This window comes from Glandiceps talaboti, chromosome 17 (genome assembly GCF_964340395.1).
Source record: "Glandiceps talaboti chromosome 17, keGlaTala1.1, whole genome shotgun sequence".
Lineage (NCBI taxonomy): Eukaryota > Metazoa > Hemichordata > Enteropneusta > Spengelidae > Glandiceps > Glandiceps talaboti.
In genome coordinates this window covers 3,572,675-3,596,148 of record NC_135565.1, presented here as the reverse complement: position 1 = coordinate 3,596,148, position 23,474 = coordinate 3,572,675, and the positions used below count along the sequence as shown (strand labels likewise).

The 23,474-nt window shown below is 37.6% G+C and overlaps 2 protein-coding genes across 3 annotated transcripts; both read right to left on the bottom strand.

Annotated features, from left to right (window-relative positions):
* Positions 1 to 880: 880 nt before the first annotated feature.
* On the bottom strand, positions 881 to 3,062 carry LOC144448356 (soma ferritin-like). Its single transcript, XM_078138572.1, has 3 exons — positions 2,824 to 3,062; positions 1,850 to 2,122; positions 881 to 1,555 (listed from the first exon to the last, which is right to left on the bottom strand). The coding sequence occupies exons 1-3, from the start codon at positions 2,923 to 2,925 to the stop codon at positions 1,397 to 1,399; spliced, it is 534 nt and encodes a 177-aa protein (XP_077994698.1). The 5' UTR covers positions 2,926 to 3,062; the 3' UTR covers positions 881 to 1,396.
* Positions 3,063 to 10,210: 7,148 nt separating this feature from the next.
* On the bottom strand, positions 10,211 to 20,091 carry LOC144448386 (soma ferritin-like). Of its 2 annotated transcripts, XM_078138609.1 has the most exons (6): positions 19,837 to 20,091; positions 17,535 to 17,630; positions 14,896 to 15,000; positions 12,992 to 13,138; positions 12,204 to 12,329; positions 10,211 to 11,456 (listed from the first exon to the last, which is right to left on the bottom strand). In XM_078138609.1, exons 1-6 carry the CDS (start codon positions 19,939 to 19,941, stop codon positions 11,313 to 11,315), a joined length of 723 nt encoding a protein of 240 aa, XP_077994735.1. In that variant the 5' UTR covers positions 19,942 to 20,091; the 3' UTR covers positions 10,211 to 11,312. The 2 variants fall into 2 exon arrangements, with proteins under 2 accessions (XP_077994735.1, XP_077994736.1); XM_078138610.1 differs by lacking the exon at positions 17,535 to 17,630.
* Positions 20,092 to 23,474: the final 3,383 nt, after the last annotated feature.

The following is a 23,474-nucleotide window of genomic DNA, read 5'->3' as shown; positions in this document are numbered from 1 at the left end:
TGAGAATTTTCATGCCCCCCCCCCCCCTTCAAGCCTCCCATTTTTTTCATGGCCCCCCCTGCCGTAAATTCTGTCCGGTCCCTTACAGTAGACCAGCAACTCAGTTAGCTCATTGGTAATTACTGGGTGTACTTACAATAGACCGGCAACTTGGTTAGCTCATCACATTTATCGTATCTAGGTTTGCTAGCCATGAAAGAATGGTTTTTGGAAAACCAGTGCAAAACTTCATGTGTGCACTTTCAAATGTACATTTTTAGGGCTAGGGGCCAGGGGCATGGTGTCATGTTATCCCAATGACAATATCACAGACCATTATCACCCAGTTATGCAAGGCACTGTTATCACAATAATTTAAGTTTGTGTCTCTTGGTGTCTAAAGTGATCTTGCTACTGTGTTTTAGGCATCAGTATTTTTCCATGGCAACAGCTGGTTTGGTACATCATACATCTTGAAAGTTTTTTTATGGAAATATAAACAGGTTTCTTCCTCAAGATCATGAGTGTGAGGGCTGTACAAGTTCAGTAACTTTTGTTTCTGTTGCAAGATCTAGACTTGTTGATCAAAGTCAAGACAATGTTTCAGGGAGTTATTGCTTATCAGCCCACAAAAATACCAATTAGGGAGACTGTGAGGGATACCACACATCCAAGGTGAGACAGCCTTGCCACTAAACAAGTTCCCAACAAGGCCCCAACACACATTTCCACTCATGCACTTGCTACTAGTACTCACAACCAACATCAGTGTAGTAGTCAGTGATATGTCAAAGGAGACCACCATACACTCGCAACCTAGCTCTACATACCACAGTAACATTCAAACAGTAACACACATATGCATCACAATTCTCCCATGAAAGAAAACCATGCAAGAACATTACATTTTACCTATGATATTTATTGAACACTTGGTCTTGATCAGATAGAATGATAAGCATAGATATAGTATATATACAGGTTTACAAGTTACATGACCATGGATGTTCTTTTATCATATCAACTGATAACCCTAGCAGTGTTTTTGTTAATGTTAGTGACCACTTTCGATATTAGATACTGGTAAAATAATGTGAACTCTTTTAGTACTGATTTCAATGCTAGAATGTTGGAACAATGTACTGGAAGTTACATCAGTTGCTAATCATTACAAAAGCACTGCTGAGATAAGCTGTTGACTTTGGTCTGCCAGATATCGTGACCAGCTATACTATGACAGTGAGGCTTGCCGAGAGTTTTACTAACACAACCCATACGCTACGGAACATAAATCACATGTTTATTTTGCTGACAATTTTCAGTGCTTTTTTGGCTTTAAGTTCTTTAAATGTCGATGCTTTTCGTTTTGTTGTCAAATGTTCAATTCGAGCACTAGGTGGGTAGTAGTATACACAACCTAAGATCCACCATCCAGGGTTTCCTTATCAAACATGTATTCACCCAGACCAGTACAGCCACCACCGGTTACACGCTTCAGATTGGTAATGTGGTCAGAAATCTCCTTGATGGCTTCAACTTGCTCAGTTAGGTACTCGGTCTCAATGAAGTCGCACATCTGGAATAAATACAGAGAGAATTATAAGCATTATTATAATTCTGACATTTTTGTCCATCGTCATATATAAATAACTTATTTAAAATTTGTATCATAATTGAGAGACCCCCTTATATAATGTCAAGTTATTTTACTATACTCAAATGTACACACACAAATCTACAATTGAGGGAACGTGTTCATTCAACATATTGATGTCAACAGATAAAGGGCAGCATTCTCTTAAATGCCCCCCCCCCCCCACCCACAAGAACTGAAAAACACTGCAGTGATAATATCATCCTGTACACTGACCTGAGCATCACCATGGGAGTCTGCAATCTTGTGCAGGTCCAGCAGAGCCTGGTTAACACTCTTCTCCAGAGTCAAGGCAGCCTGCATGGCATCCGTTCCAGTGCCCCATTCATCCTTGTCTGGTTTGTTAATACCCTGCAACACAATGCGTCCTCCACGTTGGTTCTGGAACTTCATCAATTTCTCAGCGTGTTCACGCTCCTCCTCAGATGCCTTCTTGAAGTATTTGCTGAAACCATGCAGAGCAATATCATCACGTGCAAAGTAGAACCCCTGTAAGTAAATACAAAGCTCATTAACAGTGTACCTTACCTAACAAACACAATTATATCAAAAATTTATTGCACTACATTTAATTACATCATTGACTACATTACTGCTATAGTAAAACTAGACTGTAGTATTATATACTATTGCTAACAGATCTATACAAAAATACCAATTCACTTTTTTTCAAACAAAGCTACGGTCACTTGGTGTAACGAAGTGAGTCATCACGTGATACATTGTGTGACCTGGGGAGGGGCTCGACTATGCACATCCTGCATACAAAATACGAACCTACTGTCGAATACAATGAGAGAACAGGACTGTCTCTTTTTCATAGCTAAACATTTTAAGCAGTGAAATCTAACCATTTATTGCATAAACATGAAATTCTACCCTGCATTTTAACAACATAAATACCCGCTAAAGTTGTTTACAAGGTCAGACAATGTCAAACAGATGAACACACATCGTCATGCGCTCCCTTACAAAGTTCCCGGATGTGCTTCAGCCATGACGCACACGAAATATTCCACCAAGAGCATGTAGTTAGTTGCCCCGATTCTTCAAGAAAAATATGATACGCCTTGCCAAAATGAGCATATTAAACGGAGCTCTGGATGTTAAAGACGCTTTCTAACGACCGTAACTGTATGAGTCATCCGACAACACGGCATTTTAATGCGAATATTTGTAAGTCGACTTACCATGGATTGGTAAACGTAGGAGGCGTACAGTTCCATGTTGATCTGCTTGTTGATACCTGCCTCACTGTCAGAGTGGTAGTTTTGACGACACTGGGCTGCCATTTTTCTTGATCAAATTAATGTGAATTTGAAGAAAAAGTTTCAAATTAAGTGGTGTCGGAAAAACTAGAGTTGAATCGTTCAAACACTGTTGACGCGGAAACAATCTCTAGAGCGAATGGAGACTTCGGCGACGAACACCGTTTGTATAATCTTCTGGAAGCTGTGCCGTTCAATGTTTCCCTCCTGCCTTTCTCGGCTGTTTAATATCGCTGATGTTAAAAATAACCACAACTCATCCCTATAAATCTCACACACTGCAATCAAAATACACTATATATATTGCATATATGAAAATTTGTAATTTATTAAAGATTTTTAAAGAAATTAAGAATAAGTATAGTGGAGAATATGTCATTTCGGAGGGGGTATTGTTCATATAGATCAGCATAATATCGATAGTACAGCTATGCTGATTGGTTATGAGTGGAACGGCAAATATAAGTGGCCGAGGTTGTGACAATGTCATGACAATAAGGGAACGATCAGTCTTTACGGCTGTAGGGAGGGGGGGGGTACCGCAATTTGGGACTCAATGAATGAGTCATCATTTTTACAAAGTGAATAAGGCGTTCACCTTATTTTCAACAACTAAATGAAATCATGAGCCACGCTGCTATACTTAAATTTCCATCCATTTATTAAACAACAAATGTAGGTGCATAATATAAACCGCAAACAATAAATAGCTATAAATATACATTCAAATATAACATTAATACTTTGTCTCTTGATACATCCCATACATATGACATGGAGTCACAGCACTGCACTATGGCCACCTTTAAGCAACAGTTTTGTTAGAAATTACTTCTCAATTTATTGCACACCGTGCGTTACATTGTGTCATCATGTGGTATAACAACTTGCCCGACGTAGCAGTCCACATAACACATAAGAAATAACATACCTTAAAATTTACTGGACTCTAAAATCGTCCATTGATCTGAACATGTTGAATTGCGCACAAAAAAATAACCATTTTAGGACATTTTGAAATAATATGTGACAAACACTGTGACTGAAAGTATCTGACCAAGCCTGTGTCTAGATATTGGATATTCAATGTCCATGTATATAGTTAGTCTAGTTCCTATACATTTTATACGTATGCATTATGATTACTACGATCATCTCCGTTAGAAGTCCCAAACTGATTTAGGGGTGAGATCAATAGTCCAATGTAGGATAAAACCCAAATTTTTTTAGTTAGGGAGCGTATGGCGATGATGTGTGTTCGTCTGTTTGACATTTGACATTTTATAATGAAATCTATTTTGTACTCCAATACAAAATTTTGTTATACATGTAGTAAATGCATGACACTAAAATACATTAGTGCCAATAAAAGAGCTATTTTTCCTCACTACATATTGGCTTTGTATCCATAGCACTACATAATACTATGAAATATTCATATATATTATCTCAGTACTGATTTAAAATTGATTGTGCTGTGTGTAACAATTTGACCAATTTAGTTAGAAGGGGGTGGGGAAAGGGGGGTCTGAGGCCTTACTAAAGGAATTTAGTTTTTGAACCATTGATCTCAAGGCTGTCATGTTGTCAGCAATATACTGGACAACATAGCCAGTAGTAAGTGAATTGAATTAGTAATCTAGTTCTGAAACAGCTGTAGTTCAGACAACTTTGTAATGACATTTTTAATTCCTATTTTAAAATCAATGACATTTATAACATTTCGTTATTCAAAACCTGTTCAAAAACATTTTCCTTATAATTAGCAGTTTAGTCAATGAAGGGAGGGGAGGTTTGAGCCACTGCCATGATTAAACTGAACAATTATGAACAGGACAAACAAGTGCCTTGAAGAGTGCAAACTGGTCAATGTGTGTACATACATTGACATGGGTTTACAATTATATTAACTCCATTTCTAATACTGTACTTGATAATTAATTCACCCAATCTAAGAGATATCCTAGAACTTTTTGTTACTAAACCATGAATATTTTGCATGTCAGTGAACAGACAATCATACTTCACATAGGGTTAACGTTCCTGTCTAAAGAGCAATCGATATTGGTTAGCAATTTACCAGATACACTTAAAATTACTGAAAATGTAACATGTAAAATTAACTATGCAGTGTGCGGTATTATGCGCTGAGAATAGTGTCTTTTGCAAGAACAAGAAAAATGTTTCTTGACAACAGATGGGGGGGGGGCAGTGTGTTTTTATATTTGACAGAGGGGGGCGGGTGGTTTTTTTTGTGGATGAATTGCAGGGGGTCACCATTTTTAAGTACTGTAACAACACGAACAAAAAGTCACTGGCCCACCCCCCGGCCGTAAAAACTGATCGCTCCCTGAGTAAGTACTATAACTGGGTCGTGACTTTTTTATATAAAGATCGGCATTGAAATTTAAAATATTGAAATTACTCATGGGTATGAGCAATCGCGGACACAAAGACGATTGATAAATAATCGTTGTCTCGCATGCACACACACACACACACACACACACACACATACATACATACATACACACACACACACATATACATACATACATACATACATACATACATACATACATACATACATACATACATACATACATACATACATACATACATACATACATACATACACTGTCTGTGTGACGTGTGCTGTGAATCATAACCAACCACTCTTTCCCCTAAACAACAACGATAACTCAGGTGTTGTTACCGTACTAAGGCTTATACGGGAAGGCGTTGCCAACTTGTAATTTACGAATTGTGGTGGATTGTCTTACAGTGTCGAGTATACATAAACCATTTCATATCATGGACATACCTCATGGGAGCTGACTGGTTTTGAGCAATCGAAATGTTGCCTTAGTACTATAGTTAATAAACTTACGAGGATAAAAAGTTTGCTTCTCCAGAAACAGTAGGGTGAAATTACCGTGAAACGCTAGTGTGGAAAGTATTAAATCGTGTGTGAAATTATAGGCAACGGCTAGTCCTTACTTGATGTACTTTATTACCGGTATCTACAGCCCCCCCCCCCCCTTCTCCCCCGCCCCCTTCCCCGGCTCTCCAAGATCAAACGATTTTGGTCTTTACATATAACATGGTACAACATATGTTTTATTTTCAATGTGAATATTTTCTACGACCGCCACACAGTGTATCTTTTATTAAATCTTAATAGAATAATGTAGAACTAATTACATGTACATTGAAAGTTGTATTTGAGGTACATGTGCTATAATTAGCAGTCATTGGCCTAAATTACTTCGTTTCCCCCTAATATGAGAGAAGGGGGTGTTCAGATTCCGGGCCACAGGCAATATAACACAGTACGCACCTGTCTAGAAATGTTGGCATTCTGGGACCAAATGTAATCTACAAGGATGTGTTTGGTATTTCGCTATAGCTGTCCACAATATGTGGAGCAGTTTACACGTAGAGACTTATTCCTGACCTGTAATAGATACCAATATCTAAATATAAATTGTACACCATTGTCACGAGAGAATTCGTCATCGATGACCTCAGAAAACCCTCCCTAATTATCAACAATGTCATCTACGTACACCTGTTACTATACATTACTCAAGGGCTGGGCCAAGTACTCATTGTCTGTCAGGTATATATGTCTATGTATGATGTGCTGTCCTACATTAGGCGACAAGATTAGACAATAGACTTGTGCACAGCAGTACCATCACAACCATTGTTCATTCGGCTCTGACGTAGTACTAAGGAACTCGTGATCTAAAGGCACTTATACTACTGCTAGACCGACCTGGCCAATCAGAGGCCTTGATTTCAGTTGGTTATATGGAGCCATAACCCACTCTTTCTTATGTGTGTGACCTATATTAGGGTGACCTTTTTTTGTTTCTCATCTCCAGTGGAATAGTCAGGCGGGGCGGGCGGGCGGGTGGGCGGGCGAAATAAAAAAAGGGGGCAAGGGAAAAAATCTGTATTTTTTCAGATCTATTATCTGGCCTTTCTGTCCTGTCAGTCTCTCTACAACTTCTTTTCTCTTCTCTTTATTGAATTCCTTGTTACAGGTCTCTTTCCTTCATATTTAAGGTTGACAAGTCCGTAGAACAACTTTGTAAGAAGATGAATACTTATCATCCTGATGGGTGTATATCTGTAGCCATGAACTATTGTATGATTTTATCAGGAGTATTAATACATTCGTCCTATTAATCAAAGTGGCATTGGCATCGCTAACAATTTTTTCAAGTTATCCAATTTGAAGTTTAGTATGTAACTTTTTGAAACACTTGCGTGATTGTCATCAGTGTGCGAGAGGGATTTTCATTTATATAAATAATTACTTCTATGACACATTTTTCTTCAGTGTGTACTTATCAAAATAATCCACCAGATAACATGCAAACATTTCTAGAACTCAGAACTCCTTTGGGATTTACTGTTTAAAAGTAATTAAAAGTAATAATGTAAACATCGGTAACATGTATCGGTAACATATATCCAACAAATATTTTTTTTTATCCAACAAAATTATTTTTTCGGACCATGTGCGCCCTCTGGTGCCTTTACCTTGGCATAAGCCACGTGATAAACGAACACAGCCGTTGTTGTATTGCTCATCAAATTTCTACTTTGTTTGTGCCCTTCTGTGAAGTTTGGCCCACAGGAACGATATGTCCTTCGTCGAAACCGACGTTTTGAACTGAGTTCAACACCCTCTGGGTGAAGAACACCGAGGAGTAATCTTACTGTTTCCCTATCATCCATCGATACCCATGCAGTTGACCAGATCCCCTCAGTTGCTGTTCTATGAATAGAGCTACCTCTAATTCCTCTGTTTTGTTTTTGCGACGAAACAAACCTAGATCTAGTGCATATAGTGTGACAAGAGCGACGCGAGGTCGGAAATTTTGAAGGTAGCTACACCTGGTTCCATTGCTGACTACATGTTTTCTGTTAATTAACGTCAGTTTTGATTCAATCGACTCTTTCTCATACCAAGATCTCATGAAAAATGCACCCTCTCTGATACTCTAACAGCACAAAAAAAAACAACCCCTTCCGCGAGGACCCTCCCTGTATTACCATCTATGGGAGTTACACCCCCCCCCCCCCGGGGGGACAACACAGGCAACATAACTCGGGTGACCTAAATCATCGCAGATTTTCCACTGCCAAACTGATTTATTTTATTTCTTTTTACCATTTATAACCATTTATACATTGAAAGTGTCGGGCGGATTACCTCATTTTTCTATTTAAAAAAATACATGTTTACAACATAAATTCTTAAGATACTAGTAACCTTACCTCTACATAACTACTTCTTAACATCACGTCACATGGCGTGACTTGATTAAATAAAAAATTAATGTGAGACAAATTTATTCTTCTCGAGGTGATTACAGTTACAATGTCCTAATCATTAAGACATTACTGGTAAACACTTAACATATACTAATTACATCTAATTGGTAATAATCTCTCTACTTGAAGTTAATAATCGCATACTCATCTTAAGTAACCCTTTGACTGATGATACGTCAAGTCCAAAATGGGTCGTGAAATATGAAGAATAGTTCAAGACCTCTCACAAACCTGTTGTATGATTTTAATCTAAATATCCCAATTTCTGAAATATGACATTTTGTTAATTTTGGACTGTAACACTTCTTGGGAAAAACCCTTACGTGGCCTAGCTATAACAAGGTATCTGTACCAGAGGGCGCACATGGTCCAAAATAAATTTTGTTGGATTAAAAAAGAATTGTGTTGAGGGGATGGATGTACTTTATATTATAAAGGGGAGAGAAATATTTTATTTAGGGGATGGATGTACTTTTGATTAAGGGGAGAGAAATATTTTATTTAGGGGATGGATGCACTTTTTTTATTAAGGGGAGAGAAATATTTTATTTAGGGGATGGATGTACTTTTATTTAGGGGATGGATGTACTTTTTATTTAGGGGATGGATGTACTTTTCATTTAGGGGGTGGATGTACTTTATATTAAGGAGAGAAATAAGTTGTATTTGAGGTTGGGTGTACTTTTTAATAAATACTTCATTTAGGGGAGAGAAATATTTCATTTGGGGAGAAATATATTTTATTTAGGGGATGGATGTACTTTTTATCAAGGGGAGAGTATTATATTTTATTTAGGGGATGGATGTACTTTATGGATGCAATTATGATATATGCCTATGCTATTCCAGAGTTTTAAAAATATTTTTTATCTCTGGTTTTTAGTGCGGGGCCAAGTTTGGGTTAGCAATGCCTAACTAACCCCTGTTGTTATAGAAATGATAATGTAACCACTTTTGTATGGATTATTGTATTGTACTTGCATGTAGAGTATTTTATAAAAGTCTGATATTAAAACAATATGGTTGCAGCTTGTCAGTGATGTTTGTTTGTGTGTGAAGCCCATGGGTGTAAGTAAGCGCAATAGATTACTTTGGTGAGATCACTTTTGACAAGTTTAGAAAGACACAAACTAAAACTATTATAATAATTGTATATATTGTGACATGACATATCAATGTCCATAGCTTAAGTTGATCTAGTCAATCTATGAATGGACATTGATATGATTACACACACAATACAGTGTATGGATAAATCACATACAACTTTTGATTCAGTGTGGACTCCATGTGTATGTGGTAAAGACTCAGTGTTGACACTATCTTCAGTACAACATGGCTTGTAATTTTACCCCAGGCTGTAGAAACTGATCACTCCCTTAACTTGATCTAGTCAATCTATGAATGGACATTGATATGACTACACACACAATACAATGTATGTATCAATCACATACAACTTTTGATTCAGTGTGGACTTCAAGTATACATGGTACAGACACTTGAGTTGACACTATCAGCATTACAATGTGGTTTCATCTCTAAGACAACACTATCATGTATAATGTGTATACATGTATATGTAATAAACTACAACAAAAATGGTTTTTGTTTGTGTCCACCTTAATCTTGTCACCATAATCAAATGCATGGGTGTTACACTTGTAATATAGTCACTGTAACATCTTTTCAGCCCCCAAACAGCACCACCTGGAGGAGGCTATTACATTGGCTGACGTGTGTGACACACACACATATACACACATAAAGAAATACGCACGCACGCACGCACGCACGCATGTATGCTTGCGACTGATCAAAGAAACACATCAGCGTTCGTACCTACTGAGAACACCTTACTAAATGCATTCTAAAGGGTGACCCCATACGCATAAACCACACATAAGATCAAACTTGTGTACACAAAATCAAAAACGTTTCTTTCTATTATCAAGACTTTTATTCAGGATACATTACTTTTATTTTTCATACTTCAAGGTAATTCTTACTAAATAGATTTTTAATTGGGATTTCAAATCTCTACGATAATGAAAACATGTTTTGCTGTTTCTTAACATTACGTTGTCATGGTTATGTAACGTATAATGGTGTAAATACATCCTGGCTTAGTGGTTGGATGGCTGTCATCTAACGGTATTTAGGATGTATGCTAAACTGTAGTTCGTTATGCTTATCATGGCTCTTCTTAATTCAATTTTACAACAGAAATCAATTTTGCTAAGCAGTTCTCTCGCTTTTAAAACGACGAATACACCAGAAATGATGGACAGACATTAATGTGGCACCAACTGAATTTATAAACTCGTTTACTCACGTGACATAAACCATCAATTAAACTGTTGTTGTATAATGCTAATATCGATGCATGCCTTATATGGTATTACTTCTGCCTTATATGGCATTACTCCTGTCAGCTGACATTATTAGAACAATTGATTGCAAGGTAGGGATTTACTTGACATTTTTCACTGTACGTATGAAAAATTACGTCATCATACCATAATGATCAGACCATTTATAATGTATATTGTTATACCAAGTTTGAGTTCAGTCAATTGTAAGTAAAAGTTCGGTGTGATTCAGTAAGTAGACTACTGCGAGTACCGTTCAGAAATACAACAAAAGTATTGATCACGACCTATAATGTATAAAGACAGCTTGTATCCCTTTAATACACATAGTGAACAAAAGACGGAGAGAATGACTAAAATGTTCAACAGCTTGGTAGCTTTTGGAGATTCTGATGATGATTGCCGACCAGGATGGAAAGCTGAATGCTACTTACTGCGTTTAATCTTAGACCAGGATGGAAAATTGGTACAGTTGTTTCAGAATGCACTCTCTCTACGTTGTAGTGAGACATGAATATAGGGGCAGGATATTTTGGAACCACAAAGTTAAGACAATTAAACAACAATCAAATTAAGTGGCATTGTGAAAAATAAAAGTAAAAATGCTTGAAAGTACATTATTAAAATAAAGGGAAAGGGTTGATTTCTAACTACTAAAGTTGTGTTAATTTTCTTTTCGGTGGCATGTTATTCTTTGCCAAGTAATTTCCTATCATACATGTATTCACCAAGATTTGGACCAACACGGTCAAGACTAGCAACATGCCTTGACAATTCTTCGATCGATTCTACTTGTTCAGTCAGGAAATTTTCTGTGATGAAGTCGGCAAGCTGTAAGGTAAAAAAAGAATAATAATGTAAGAAGACTAGTTCTGATTTAAGCTATAGTCAATACGTCATAGTCTATTCATATGGTACCCGCTTTGTAAGTCACTTCCAAAGTAAATGTCGTAGGGCGAAATACATTGGGGATACAAGGGTTGAATTGCATGGTAATACTTTGGGGATACAAGGGTTGAATTGCATGGCAATCAATACATTGTACATAAAAAAAGTCGACAAAATTAAAAAGAAATTGATTGTGACCTTCAGACCAGTTGGCCATACCATGCACATACTGATCATGATGATTCATTCAAAGGAACATGTAGTATCCAACTATTTTTGGCTCTCAAAACTGCTCCCAAACAGCGCCCCCGTGTCCAAACTATGCAATCGTTTTGTTTATCAATATTTTGACATTGTTTCTACATTCGCGACAATGCTGTGCTCCGTTGGAGTTTGTGGACACTTGTGGTTCTATTGTGTATACTTGCATGTTTTAGGACTGATGTCACACAGTTATCACATGTTCTGACCAAAATGCTTCAATATGGTTAATTTCCTTGCACGAGGTATACACGTAGTGTTTCGCCTTCTTCCCAAAGTGAACTCTGATTTTTGGGTCATTCATATAGTAATGTCGTCTGGAACTTGACATTTGTATGAAACGCTAATCAGATATGACTTTTTTGGAACTGAAAGAAACATGCAGATAATGAAAGATTACACAATGACGTCATTTTAATGATAACTTACATGTGGATCACCATTGTCATTAGCAAGACTCTCAATTTTCAACAGACTTAGGTTAACTTCTTTTTCGAGGGCCAATGCTTCCAACATGGCGCCTCTTCCAGTTCCCCATTCATCATACACTGGTTTCTGTTGGCAGAAATGTAACGCAGAATTGTACTACAACCAGTGACAAGCAGGCATTGATAAACAGAACTTGTTACAACCAGTGACAAGCAGGCATTGATAAGCAGAACTTGTTACAATAGTCATATATTGGACAGGACTCCACAACAACCATAAAGTCTTTTGTAACCAGTGTAGGTACATCATTAGAAGGGGAGTGTCAATTGAAATAATTCACAGCAATGATTCAACGTTGTTCCAGCTACAATGGCTGTGAGAGGGTGTATGTAATGTGTTACCCATGCATGTAAACGAAGATGAAAAAGGGTACCATACAAACTTGCCATTAGGTCACATGTAACTATCACATCCATTCGGAATGACAACATTTTGGGATTTCTCCATCCAGTCACAACCTATGCTCAGTATACATGGAATCCTTGCCATGCATTCATATCACCAGACATAGGTTCAAACCCGTCTTTCTGCTCGTAACAAAATATCCCTACGGTATATATATAATCACGACAACACTTAGAAATCTTCTACATCCAACAAAACAATGGACTCAACAACAGGAGACCTTCCCAATCCCCCGATATTCTAACCACTGAGAAAAATAGCTTAAAACCCGCGTTTCAGCCGCTTTCTGTCAATATCATTGTGATATCATTGTTACAACTTACAGTGACGTTCATCATTTTGACTCTTCCTCCTCTCTGGTTTTGGTATCTCATCAGTAACGTAGCATGCTCTCTTTCTTCATCTGATGAATCCTTGAAGAATTTTGCAAAGCCAGGTAGATCTACATCACTGCGATCGAAGTAGAAGGACTAGAAATGAGAAGATGACATGTCAGTGTTAACATCAACGTTATACATACAGTAGGCATACGGGGTTTCAATCAAATGTTAGGGTTACCATATCAGTGGATCAGATGTTAGGGTTACCATATCAGTGGATCAGATGTTAGGGTTACCATATCAGTGGATCAGATGTTAGGGTTACCATATCAGTGGATCAAATGTTAGGGTTACCATATCAGTGGATCAGATGTTAGGGTTACCGTATCAGTGGATCAAATGTTAGGGTTACCATATCAGTGGATCAGATGTTAGGGTTACTGTATCAGTGGATCAAATGTTAGGGTTACCATATCAGTGGATCAGATGTTAGGGTTACTGTATCAGTGGATCAGAGCCTTGAGGATTACTTAGATTATGTTTAATCCATTTCCAAAGTGAAATCTTGCGAATTAGCCCCAAGCACAAAAACAACCACTCTTTGAAATTGCCACGTTATCCTTATAAGGTGGTTACAACTACAAGTGACAAACAAGCTTATTTGTACTTCAAAACTGGCCTGTTACGCCACCGGGATATGGGATGGGATGATAAGAGCGCCCTCAACGGCTAATCATTAAGTCGTTAAGGGTGCTCTAAAGCTACAGATGAGTACTACAGTACTTGATGGGAATTAATATTGTGATATCCAAAATTTTCTTTCAAGGCGTGCACTCTGTAACATAGTATTCACTAAAATAACAGGGAGATCAGGAACTTTGTTACAAATAAATAAATAAATAAAATGTGTATGAGTAAATGAAATGTCATTTTAAACTTCAGGAGCTATATATATGTATATACTGGCATGAAATAATTGAAATAGTCTATTATAATAATATCTATAAAAATACACTATAGAAATAGAGATAGAGTAATTCAATAGCATACAGACCCAGAGAAGAGAGAGAGAGAGAGAGAGAGAGAGAGAGAGAGAGAGAGAGAGAGAGAGAGAGAGAGAGAGAGAGAGAGAGAGAGAGAGAGAGAGAGAGAGAGTGTGTGTGTGTGTGTGAACAAAATTATAGTTTTGCATTTTTCAAGAAAATATAGGATGAGTGACACAATTTAATACTTGACGATGGAGGAGAAATGTATACTCATTATAAACCTCGTGAGTAAAGCTCACATACCCATAGACAGAGATAACAAAAACCTAATCAGAAGTTCCTCTTGAGAGAGAGAGAGAGAGAGAGAGAGAGAGAGAGAGAGAGAGAGAGAGAGAGAGAGAGAGAGAGAGAGAGAGAGAGAGAGAGAGAGAGAGAGAGAGAGAGAGAGAGGGAGAGAGAGAGAGAGAGAGAGAGAGAGGGAGAGAGAGAGGGGGAGAGAGAGAGAGAGAGAGAGAGAAGGGGGAGGGAGGGAGGGAGAGAGAGAGAGAGGGTGGGAGAGGGGAGAGGGAGCGAGTGAGAGGGAGATATGAGTGAGTGAGCGAGCGAGTGAGAGATTAAAATATTAATCCACGCATATTTTAGTGATTTGTTTGTTTGTTTATTTATTTACTTATTTATTTTTAACGCGGTTCCTGCGCTCCCTGTGGTACAATTGCAACAGATGTACGTATAATATAAAGGAATGGCTGCTAAGTCCATGGTGGGTTTATTTAATACAACTACAGGGTCGACTATGAAAGAATGAAATCAATATTTTGAAACTAATATGAAGCCTTAGTTGTGATATATATATCATGTAACCCCTCGAAACAACTATTTCATCGTGATGTATATAAGTACATTTGAATGTTGACATCTTACCATTGACAAGTAGACATGTGATGCATACAGCTCAAGGTTGATCTGGCCATTGATTGCTTCTTCACATTCAGCCATATAATTCTGACGACATTTTGCGATTTTGTTCTGAAAGATTTGAATAATGAAAATATGTGTTATGTGTCGCTCAGGTTTAAGAAAATCATTTAATCACTGTATACGTAGTAGGGCAGATTCAACACACCTAGAACACGTCTGTAACAGATCACAGACAAGGAAACATGAACAGATAAACCCTAGGATAACTACAGAGGCTGTATCGGGTGGATATAACAAACTAATAATAACAGAGCTGAAGCGGGGGGGGGGGGGTGTTGGGGGTGTTGTAGCATAGTTTCTCACGTCTTTTTCGTGTTGTGTATGTTTTCGTCCGCCAACCAATATTGGCCATTTGTGTGATAAATAAAGTTATCTAATGAACTGGATATCACCACTGCAGCTACACTGTAAGATACGACGTGTTGGTTCGCTCTCACCGGCCTGCTTTATCCCATTAGAGGGGTTGATCGATATGTTAGGCCGCCCCGTCACGGCGTACGTTGACAGACAAGGCTCATATAGAGAACGTCCCTGTAAGACGTTGACCATTGATTGACATGACATGTTGAGGACTAATGATTGATCGCATTTTTCTGTATACCAATCTGAACCACAGTCGCATGTGGTCTAAAATTCTATTCAGTGATGTTCGTAACATAAACAAATCGCGTTAAAAGACTAATATGAATATTCAAAAATAATGCGCAAATTAACACCAATGACGGTAATTTTGGAATATTCCTAAATATAATAACGTGATATGAATAAAATATTAGCCTAACCATTGACCCTCGAGGGGCTATGGCCTAACCTACAAATGACTATATAGTACAGTACAGTACAGTACAGTACAGTAGATAAACAAACTATTTAACACTCGGCAAATACAAAACGTAATCCAGAGTTTATCACTGCTGTGTTGACCGCATCTAAATGTATGATAAGACATACTGACTCAAGGCATGTTGTACCAGTCACGGTCCTTCTTATCAGCAGTGGTACATGGAATAGCTTATTCTGTGTTTATCTAGATCCCAAAACCGTACATCAGCTTGGTACATGTAAACCAAATGACTTATGCGCAGCCCAAAGGTTTTTTATAGCGTCATATTACGTGTATAAAGATAATGCCCACTTTCAACACACTCTCGTTTACAAGGAGAGTTTGTTAACCGAGCTATAGATAAGAGTTTCGAGAGAAATTCTGGAAGTAAAGTACTGCTGTATGTTGGTTATGACAATGTAAATAATACTTTGTAGTACAAACTTACAATTTTTTTTCGTTTACATGGCATGCATAAACCAACCGACGCCAAAAGTCATTGGTAGGATGTAAAAGGTAGTCAAATATTCGACTAATGAATCCCGGTCTAAAATGTCTACTGCATGAACTGTTCTCGAATATTTGACGAATGAAATAATGCAAATAGCGTTGTTTAGACGGAAATTTAAGAACAGTCGCAGTAAAGCAGAAAACTCACAATCTCCATTAAACAATTTAAAAAACCAACTTTTTGGCACACATGATGTCCTACTGGGGGGGGGGGACTATTTTTCGCTAACGATATTAATTAAAATATAGGTATGTTAATAATGAACTGGTGGTGAAATGTTCTGATAACACTGGCTTTCAGACAAGATAAGATAATAGTTGCCGTCTGTTCCATATCGTATGAGACCAGAACAATAGATCTAGAACAATAGGGGTAACAAGTGAATGACTTGCATATCGGAAATTTCGAAACCCTAGTTGACACCTCCGACCAGTGGTCTGAGCTTACACCAAGATATTTCACCACCACCACCACACACCACCACCCACCTACCCACCCACCCAGCAACCGCAAATAACAACACCATTTTTTTTACTATATATACACCGGCGCGATCGAGGCTAACTGTTTGGTTTAGAGCCAGAAACATGATTGTCAGTATTCTGGTACTTTAACTTGGCCCGACATGGCTTTCCCCCGGCCTTGTCGTTTGTACATCACAATTTGTATTGTTTGGGCATAACTACAGGCCACATACTAGTTTGTATATATGCGATTAGAACAGGCAGTGGAAGTGATTTAGACTCGTGTGATAATTTAATACATTTACATGTATACTGGCACAACAGGATTTCACGATAGCCATTGAGAACTTTCACAGTGTAAGCATGGAAGCATAGGTTATAATACTTCCATGGTGTAAGGTAGGCCGTGAAGGGGCGCCCTCACACATCGGTCAACCCCTCCGGCAAGGGCGGAACGACAAGACAGTCATACTTCACGTTCTTATGAAATTGTGCCACGGTATCGATCCTGACTTTCCGTTGAAACGAACACAACCGGCCTCGGTTGACCTCGTCAGACCAAATTTTAAATCGTGATATAAGAAACGAAAGGAAGACGCGAGATTTTTTGTCTCTGTGGCCCCTTCGAAGATTTGTTTGATACGGTTTCCCGCGTAGTCTTTATCAATTATTGTTTTTAATGACGCAATCACGTGACGAAGGAAAGTCTGTTTAATTTGTTAGGGGTAAAAATTAAAATTTCGTCGAACTCTTTTTGCGCTGAGATAAGAACGAGTCTACCTACATCTCCACTGGCTGAACTGATGTCTGGACCAGAACCGAAATTCAAGACAGATTCACCGGAGCTGCCTGGTGAGTTCTCAATGGGTCTGCGTCTGTCCTGAAAGAAGTAGAATGGTTGAGCCGGTCGTTAGCCTACGTTTTTGCTGCTGTCACAGTTAATGATAAACACACGATCAACTGACATTATTGTGACTTCTGCTGTCACGTGACAGCGGCCATGTCATATAAACACGGAGGACTTTCTGCCGACACTTTCCAAAGAGTTTGCCTCAAGAAAAAAAATGGATCAGAATCTCCGTTTGTCTTTTTTCCCCCAGGGTCTATTTTGACCTTTAGTCTTTAATTGTGTTCAATCCTGCTTACAGAAGGACCTTGAACATTTATTTTTAAAAGACTTCACACAATGACTGTGTGGCGATTGGTGCGGCATTTTAATGCATGGCTACAAATAAAATAAACTAGAACGAGGAATACGGTCTTGAAATTTACAATAAGTATAGTGCTTAAATGAACAAATAAATAAATAGACATGATTTTATAAGATAAAAATAAATAAATAAATAAATAAATAAATAAATAGAAATAAATAAATAAATAAATAAATAAATAGAAATAAATAAATAAATAAATAAATAAATAAATAGAAATAAATAAATAAATAAATAAATAAATAAATAAATAGAAATAAATAAATAAATAAATAAATAAATAAATAAATAAACAAATAGAAATAAATAAATAAATAAATAGATAGATAAATAGATAGATAGATAAATAAATAAATAAATAAATAAATAATAATAATAATAATAATAATAATAATAATAATAATAATAATAATAATAATAATAATAATAATAATAATAATAATAATGACAAGCCTTTGTGAAGTTTCTACAATTTTCAGTAGTGTTTGGTCTGTGTCCCTTGTAAAGGACTCATCAAAACAGCAACATAAAACCAAAATGAAATCAACTTTTTCTAAAATTAGAAAACGTGGTCCTATAAATTATATAAGATGTAGTACATAACTACACTAATTCCGGTTCCACGGCACAGTGGCCCTTAGTTTGATTGGCATTGGCAGAACTCGGGTGCGTTCGGTATAATTAGATGAAAGGTTGGAAGGGAGAGGTTGTTTACATTTCTAGTTATTGTTTGCGAATTCGTTGCATGGTGGGACATCTTTTGCAAGTTCACATAGATTTTCTACTGAATGCGGATTAGAGGCACGTAAAGGTACAATAATGATGTATCAAACGTCCCTCCTAAATCGATGATCTATATACTTGTTGTACCGATGGATGGAACATGCATCCAAATCAAGTAGTCTTTATCTCCTATGTCATCGCTACTTTATTACCTAGTTTTATAGGTGTTTCTTCATGTTTGTTTGCCGATACATGATTTATTTCCTAGGATTAATTTCGCACTTGACCTTGGCAAAAGCAAAAACTCTACGAATCAACAGCCGACAGCCTCTATTTTAATGACGAAATCGACGTCATGGTACAAATGCGAGTGTTGTAAAGCACACATACCTCTTTACGGCACCGTCAAAACGTTTTTAAACGTACCCACTAAGAGGCTTTTATTTGGCTATCCCTGTCTTGCGACAACGAGCTTTAAAGCTACGAAGAGAGAACTACAATTATGGTATAAATGTTGTAGTTATAATGTAAGTCTGTTTGGTTTACGCATGCGCTATAAGTTGTATCAATAATACCATGTACATACGTCACAGACCAGGGCATACCACAGCAGTAGCTTCGACCCATAGAACACACATACACTACGAGTTTGTAAATGTATGTAAACATGTCGACGTTGACGTGGAACAATGCAATGTACGTACGCGTGATCAGCTGACTATTACGACCTCGGTTCCATGATAAACAAGAAGATTTTTTACAAACAATTGTACTCGCCATTGCAAAAGAAAAGGGGCAGATCTTCAGTCAAAATTTTCATATAAGTCTTTAAGGTCTGTGTTAATCTGTCAGTTTGGTGTATGTGTTTGCTTGAGAAATTTGTAAAAAAAAAAAACTTATGGGAGGCCAATCTTGGGTTATTAAAGTCAGTCAGAGACATTTCCAGTAAGCTAATACTGTACGGGCGAGTTTGTTTATAATTATGTGTACATGTTCTCCGATCAACAACAACGCCATCTATATGGCTAAGTTACTCTGGACTCTGTACTCGATATAATACGCACTCAGAGGACAATATCTTTTCTTCAATATAAACAAAATACAGCCAACGTTTTAACATTAGAGAGAGTACGTTTGATGGTGTTTACTTACCTTCTTGCCACCGTGGTGATGTGCACTACTATCGGCAAAGTCCTGACTGAGTGCCAGACCGCACAACAGCGAGCAGACGACGACAAGACTTGTGAGTTTGTACATGATAGTTTGGTATGTCTACTGGATGTGACCACACTGGGACTGCACCTCAAAAACTACCAAAGTATATAGGATTTGAGAAAAAACACGCAGCTACACCATGGACTCGGACTTTAGACTAACTGATTGTGAAACTCTACCTATTGTTTGAGAATCTTGGCCACACAAAACATTTTCATGTTACTGGAATGTAGACGGTGGGGAAATACCAGGTTAAAATCAAGTGACTTTATCTTGCAAACGATCATTCTTTTCAAAGACGATCGTTGACAATTACCTTGTCTGTTATGAAATTAATAAATAACCGTATTGTTTGTATGTTTACAGTCGTTAAGTGATTTCTATTCGACGTTCAACAAATAATGAAATATTTCTTTCCTACAGACAGTCGTCACGTGAATCAAATGACGACACAGCTAATCGTTTACGAAGTGGAATTGATTGTCTATCAAATTTACATAAATCTAAATATATCGTACCTTTAATTTGTCCCCTGCCTTGCCTGGTGACTAAGTAAGTAGTAAGGACAACTGCGCCAAGGTGAGTGAGCAGAAATATAAAAGGGGAAGGAGAAGATATACCATTGTCATGATTCAGTGAACACGAAAATGAAATAACAACTTTACATTGTTATCATAAGGTTCACGTATGCTCCATGAAGTAAAAAAGTGGAATATAGGCCAAATTAAAAAAAAAACACGTTGTTTCTGGCCTGCGCGCGCATCACTTAAATACCCTCGTGTCTGTCTTTTTTTCGTGTTTGTCCAGTAGATGGCAGTCTGCAGATCCGGGGTGAGGGAGGGGGGGGGGGGTCGTTCATGCCTTTTTTGCTACGTTTCATCTAAAACAAAGTCGTCGCCTCGCTCCGTAGCACTGAATACTAATGCGTACTGATAGGAACTGCGATTGCCGAAGATCGCCGAACGGCTTGCCATATCGTCGCACCACAGTAGACAATCTGTCCTGACCAGAAACAATTATTTTATTTTATTTTTTGGCCTTATCAAATACATGTATTTTAATTATGACGTCATTGACCGATATCGACGAATCAGAGATTAGATTATAACCTAAGCCCATAAATCTAACTTTTAGTTTGTTAATGTACTTTACTTTGAAATGAAGCAAGTGAAAACTCAGAAGTCTAGTGTTCATGCATTTTAAAATAAAAAATCTATACTAAAAGGCACGGTATGTTTTAATGTATAAAACCTAGATCCTACAATATAGGAACCTTAGACTATATCATTATTTGATCGATGTTACTTCTCTGATTACGACACATAGTGATACGAACCAAAGATTAGAGTCTGGGTGAATTGTAACTTACAAGCTTTAGCACTGGACGAAGTCTGCCTTGGTCGACATTTCATCTGAAAGTCTATAGATAGATGAGGGGTTGTAGATGAGGGTTGTCTAGATTATATGGGGGTTGACTAGATTATATGGGGGTTGTCTAGATTATATGGGGGTTGACTAGATTATATGGGGTTGTCTAGATTATATGGGGTTGTCTAGATTATATGGGGTTGTCTAGATTATATGGGGGTTGACTAGATTATATGGGGTTGTCTAGATTATATGGGGTTGACTAGATTATATGGGGTTGACTAGATTATATGGGGTTGACTAGATTATATGGGGTTGTATTGATTATATGGGGTTGTCTAGATTATATGGGGTTGTCTAGATTATATGGGGTTGTCTAGATTATATGGGGGTTGTCTAGATTATATGGGGTTGTCTAGATTATAGGGGGGTTGACTAGATTATATGAGGTTGACTAGATTATATGGGGTTGTATTGATTATATGGGGGTTGACTAGATTATATGGGGTTGTCTAGATTACATGGGGTTGTCTAGATTATATGGGGTTGACTAGATTATATGGGGTTGACTAGATTATATGGGGGTTGACTAGATTATATGGGGTTGTCTAGATTATATGGGGTTGACTAGATTATATGGGGTTGTCTAGATTATATGGGGTTGACTAGATTATATGGGGTTGACTAGATTATATGGGGTTGACTAGATTATATGGGGTTGTCTACATTATATGGGGGTTGTCTAGATTATATGGGGTTGTCTAGATTATATGGGGTTGTCTAGATTATATGGGGTTGTCTACATTATATGGGGGTTGTCTAGATTATATGGGGTTGTCTAGATTATATGGGGTTGTCTAGATTATATGGGTTGACTAGATTATATGGGGGTTGTCTAGATTATATGGGGGTTGTCTAGATTATATGGAGTTGTCTAGATTATATGGGGTTGTCTAGATTATATGGAGTTGTCTAGATTATTGGGGGTTGTCTAGATTATATGGGGGTTGTCTAGATTATATGGGGGTTGTCTAGATTATATGGGGGTTGACTAGATTATATGGGGGTTGTCTAGATTATATGGGGGTTGTCTAGATTATTGGGGGTTGTCTAGATTATATGGGGTTGTCTAGATTATATGGGGTTGTCTAGATTATATGGGGGTTGTCTAGATTATATGGGGGTTGTCTAGATTATATGGGGTTGTCTAGATTATTGGGGGTTGTCTACATTATATGGGGTTGTCTAGATTATATGGGGTTGTCTAGATTATATGGGGGTTGTCTAGATTATATGGGGGTTGTCTAGATTATATGGGGGTTGACTAGATTATATGGGGGTTGTCTAGATTATATGGGGGTTGTCTAGATTATATGGGGTTGTCTAGATTATTGGGGGTTGTCTAGATTATATGGGGTTGTCTACATTATATGGGGGTTGTCTAGATTATATGGGGTTGTCTAGATTATATGGGGTTGACTAGATTAGATGGGGTTGTCTAGATTAGATGGGGGTTGTCTAGATTATATGGGGGTTGTCTAGATTATAGGGGGGTTGACTAGAATATATGGGGGTTGTCTAGATTATATGGGGGTTGACTAGATTATATGGGGTTGACTAGATTATATGGGGTTGTCTAGATTATTGGGGGTTGTCTAGATTATATGGGGGTTGACTAGATTATATGGGGTTGTCTAGATTATATGGGGGTTGTCTAGATTATATGGGGTTGTCTAGATTATATGGGGGTTGTCTAGATTATATGGGGGTTGTCTAGAATATATGGGGTTTGACTAGATTATATGGGGTTGTCTAGATTATATGGGGGTTGTCTAGATTATATGGGGGTTGTCTAGATTATATGGGGATGTCTAGATTATATGGGGTTTGACTAGATTATATGGGGTTGTCTAGATTATATGGGGGTTGTCTAGATTATATGGGGGTTGTCTAGAATATATGGGGGTTGACTAGATTATATGGGGGTTGACTAGATTATATGGGGTTGTCTAGATTATATGGGGGTTGTCTAGATTATATGGGGTTGACTAGATTATATGGGGGTTGACTAGATTATATGGGGGTTGACTAGATTATATGGGGTTGTCTAGATTATATGGGGTTGTCTAGATTATCAACTACTAACGTTGATCTGCTTGTCCGTTATAACCTTTGACCTCCCGAGCTGATGAACATTTTTGGTCAGT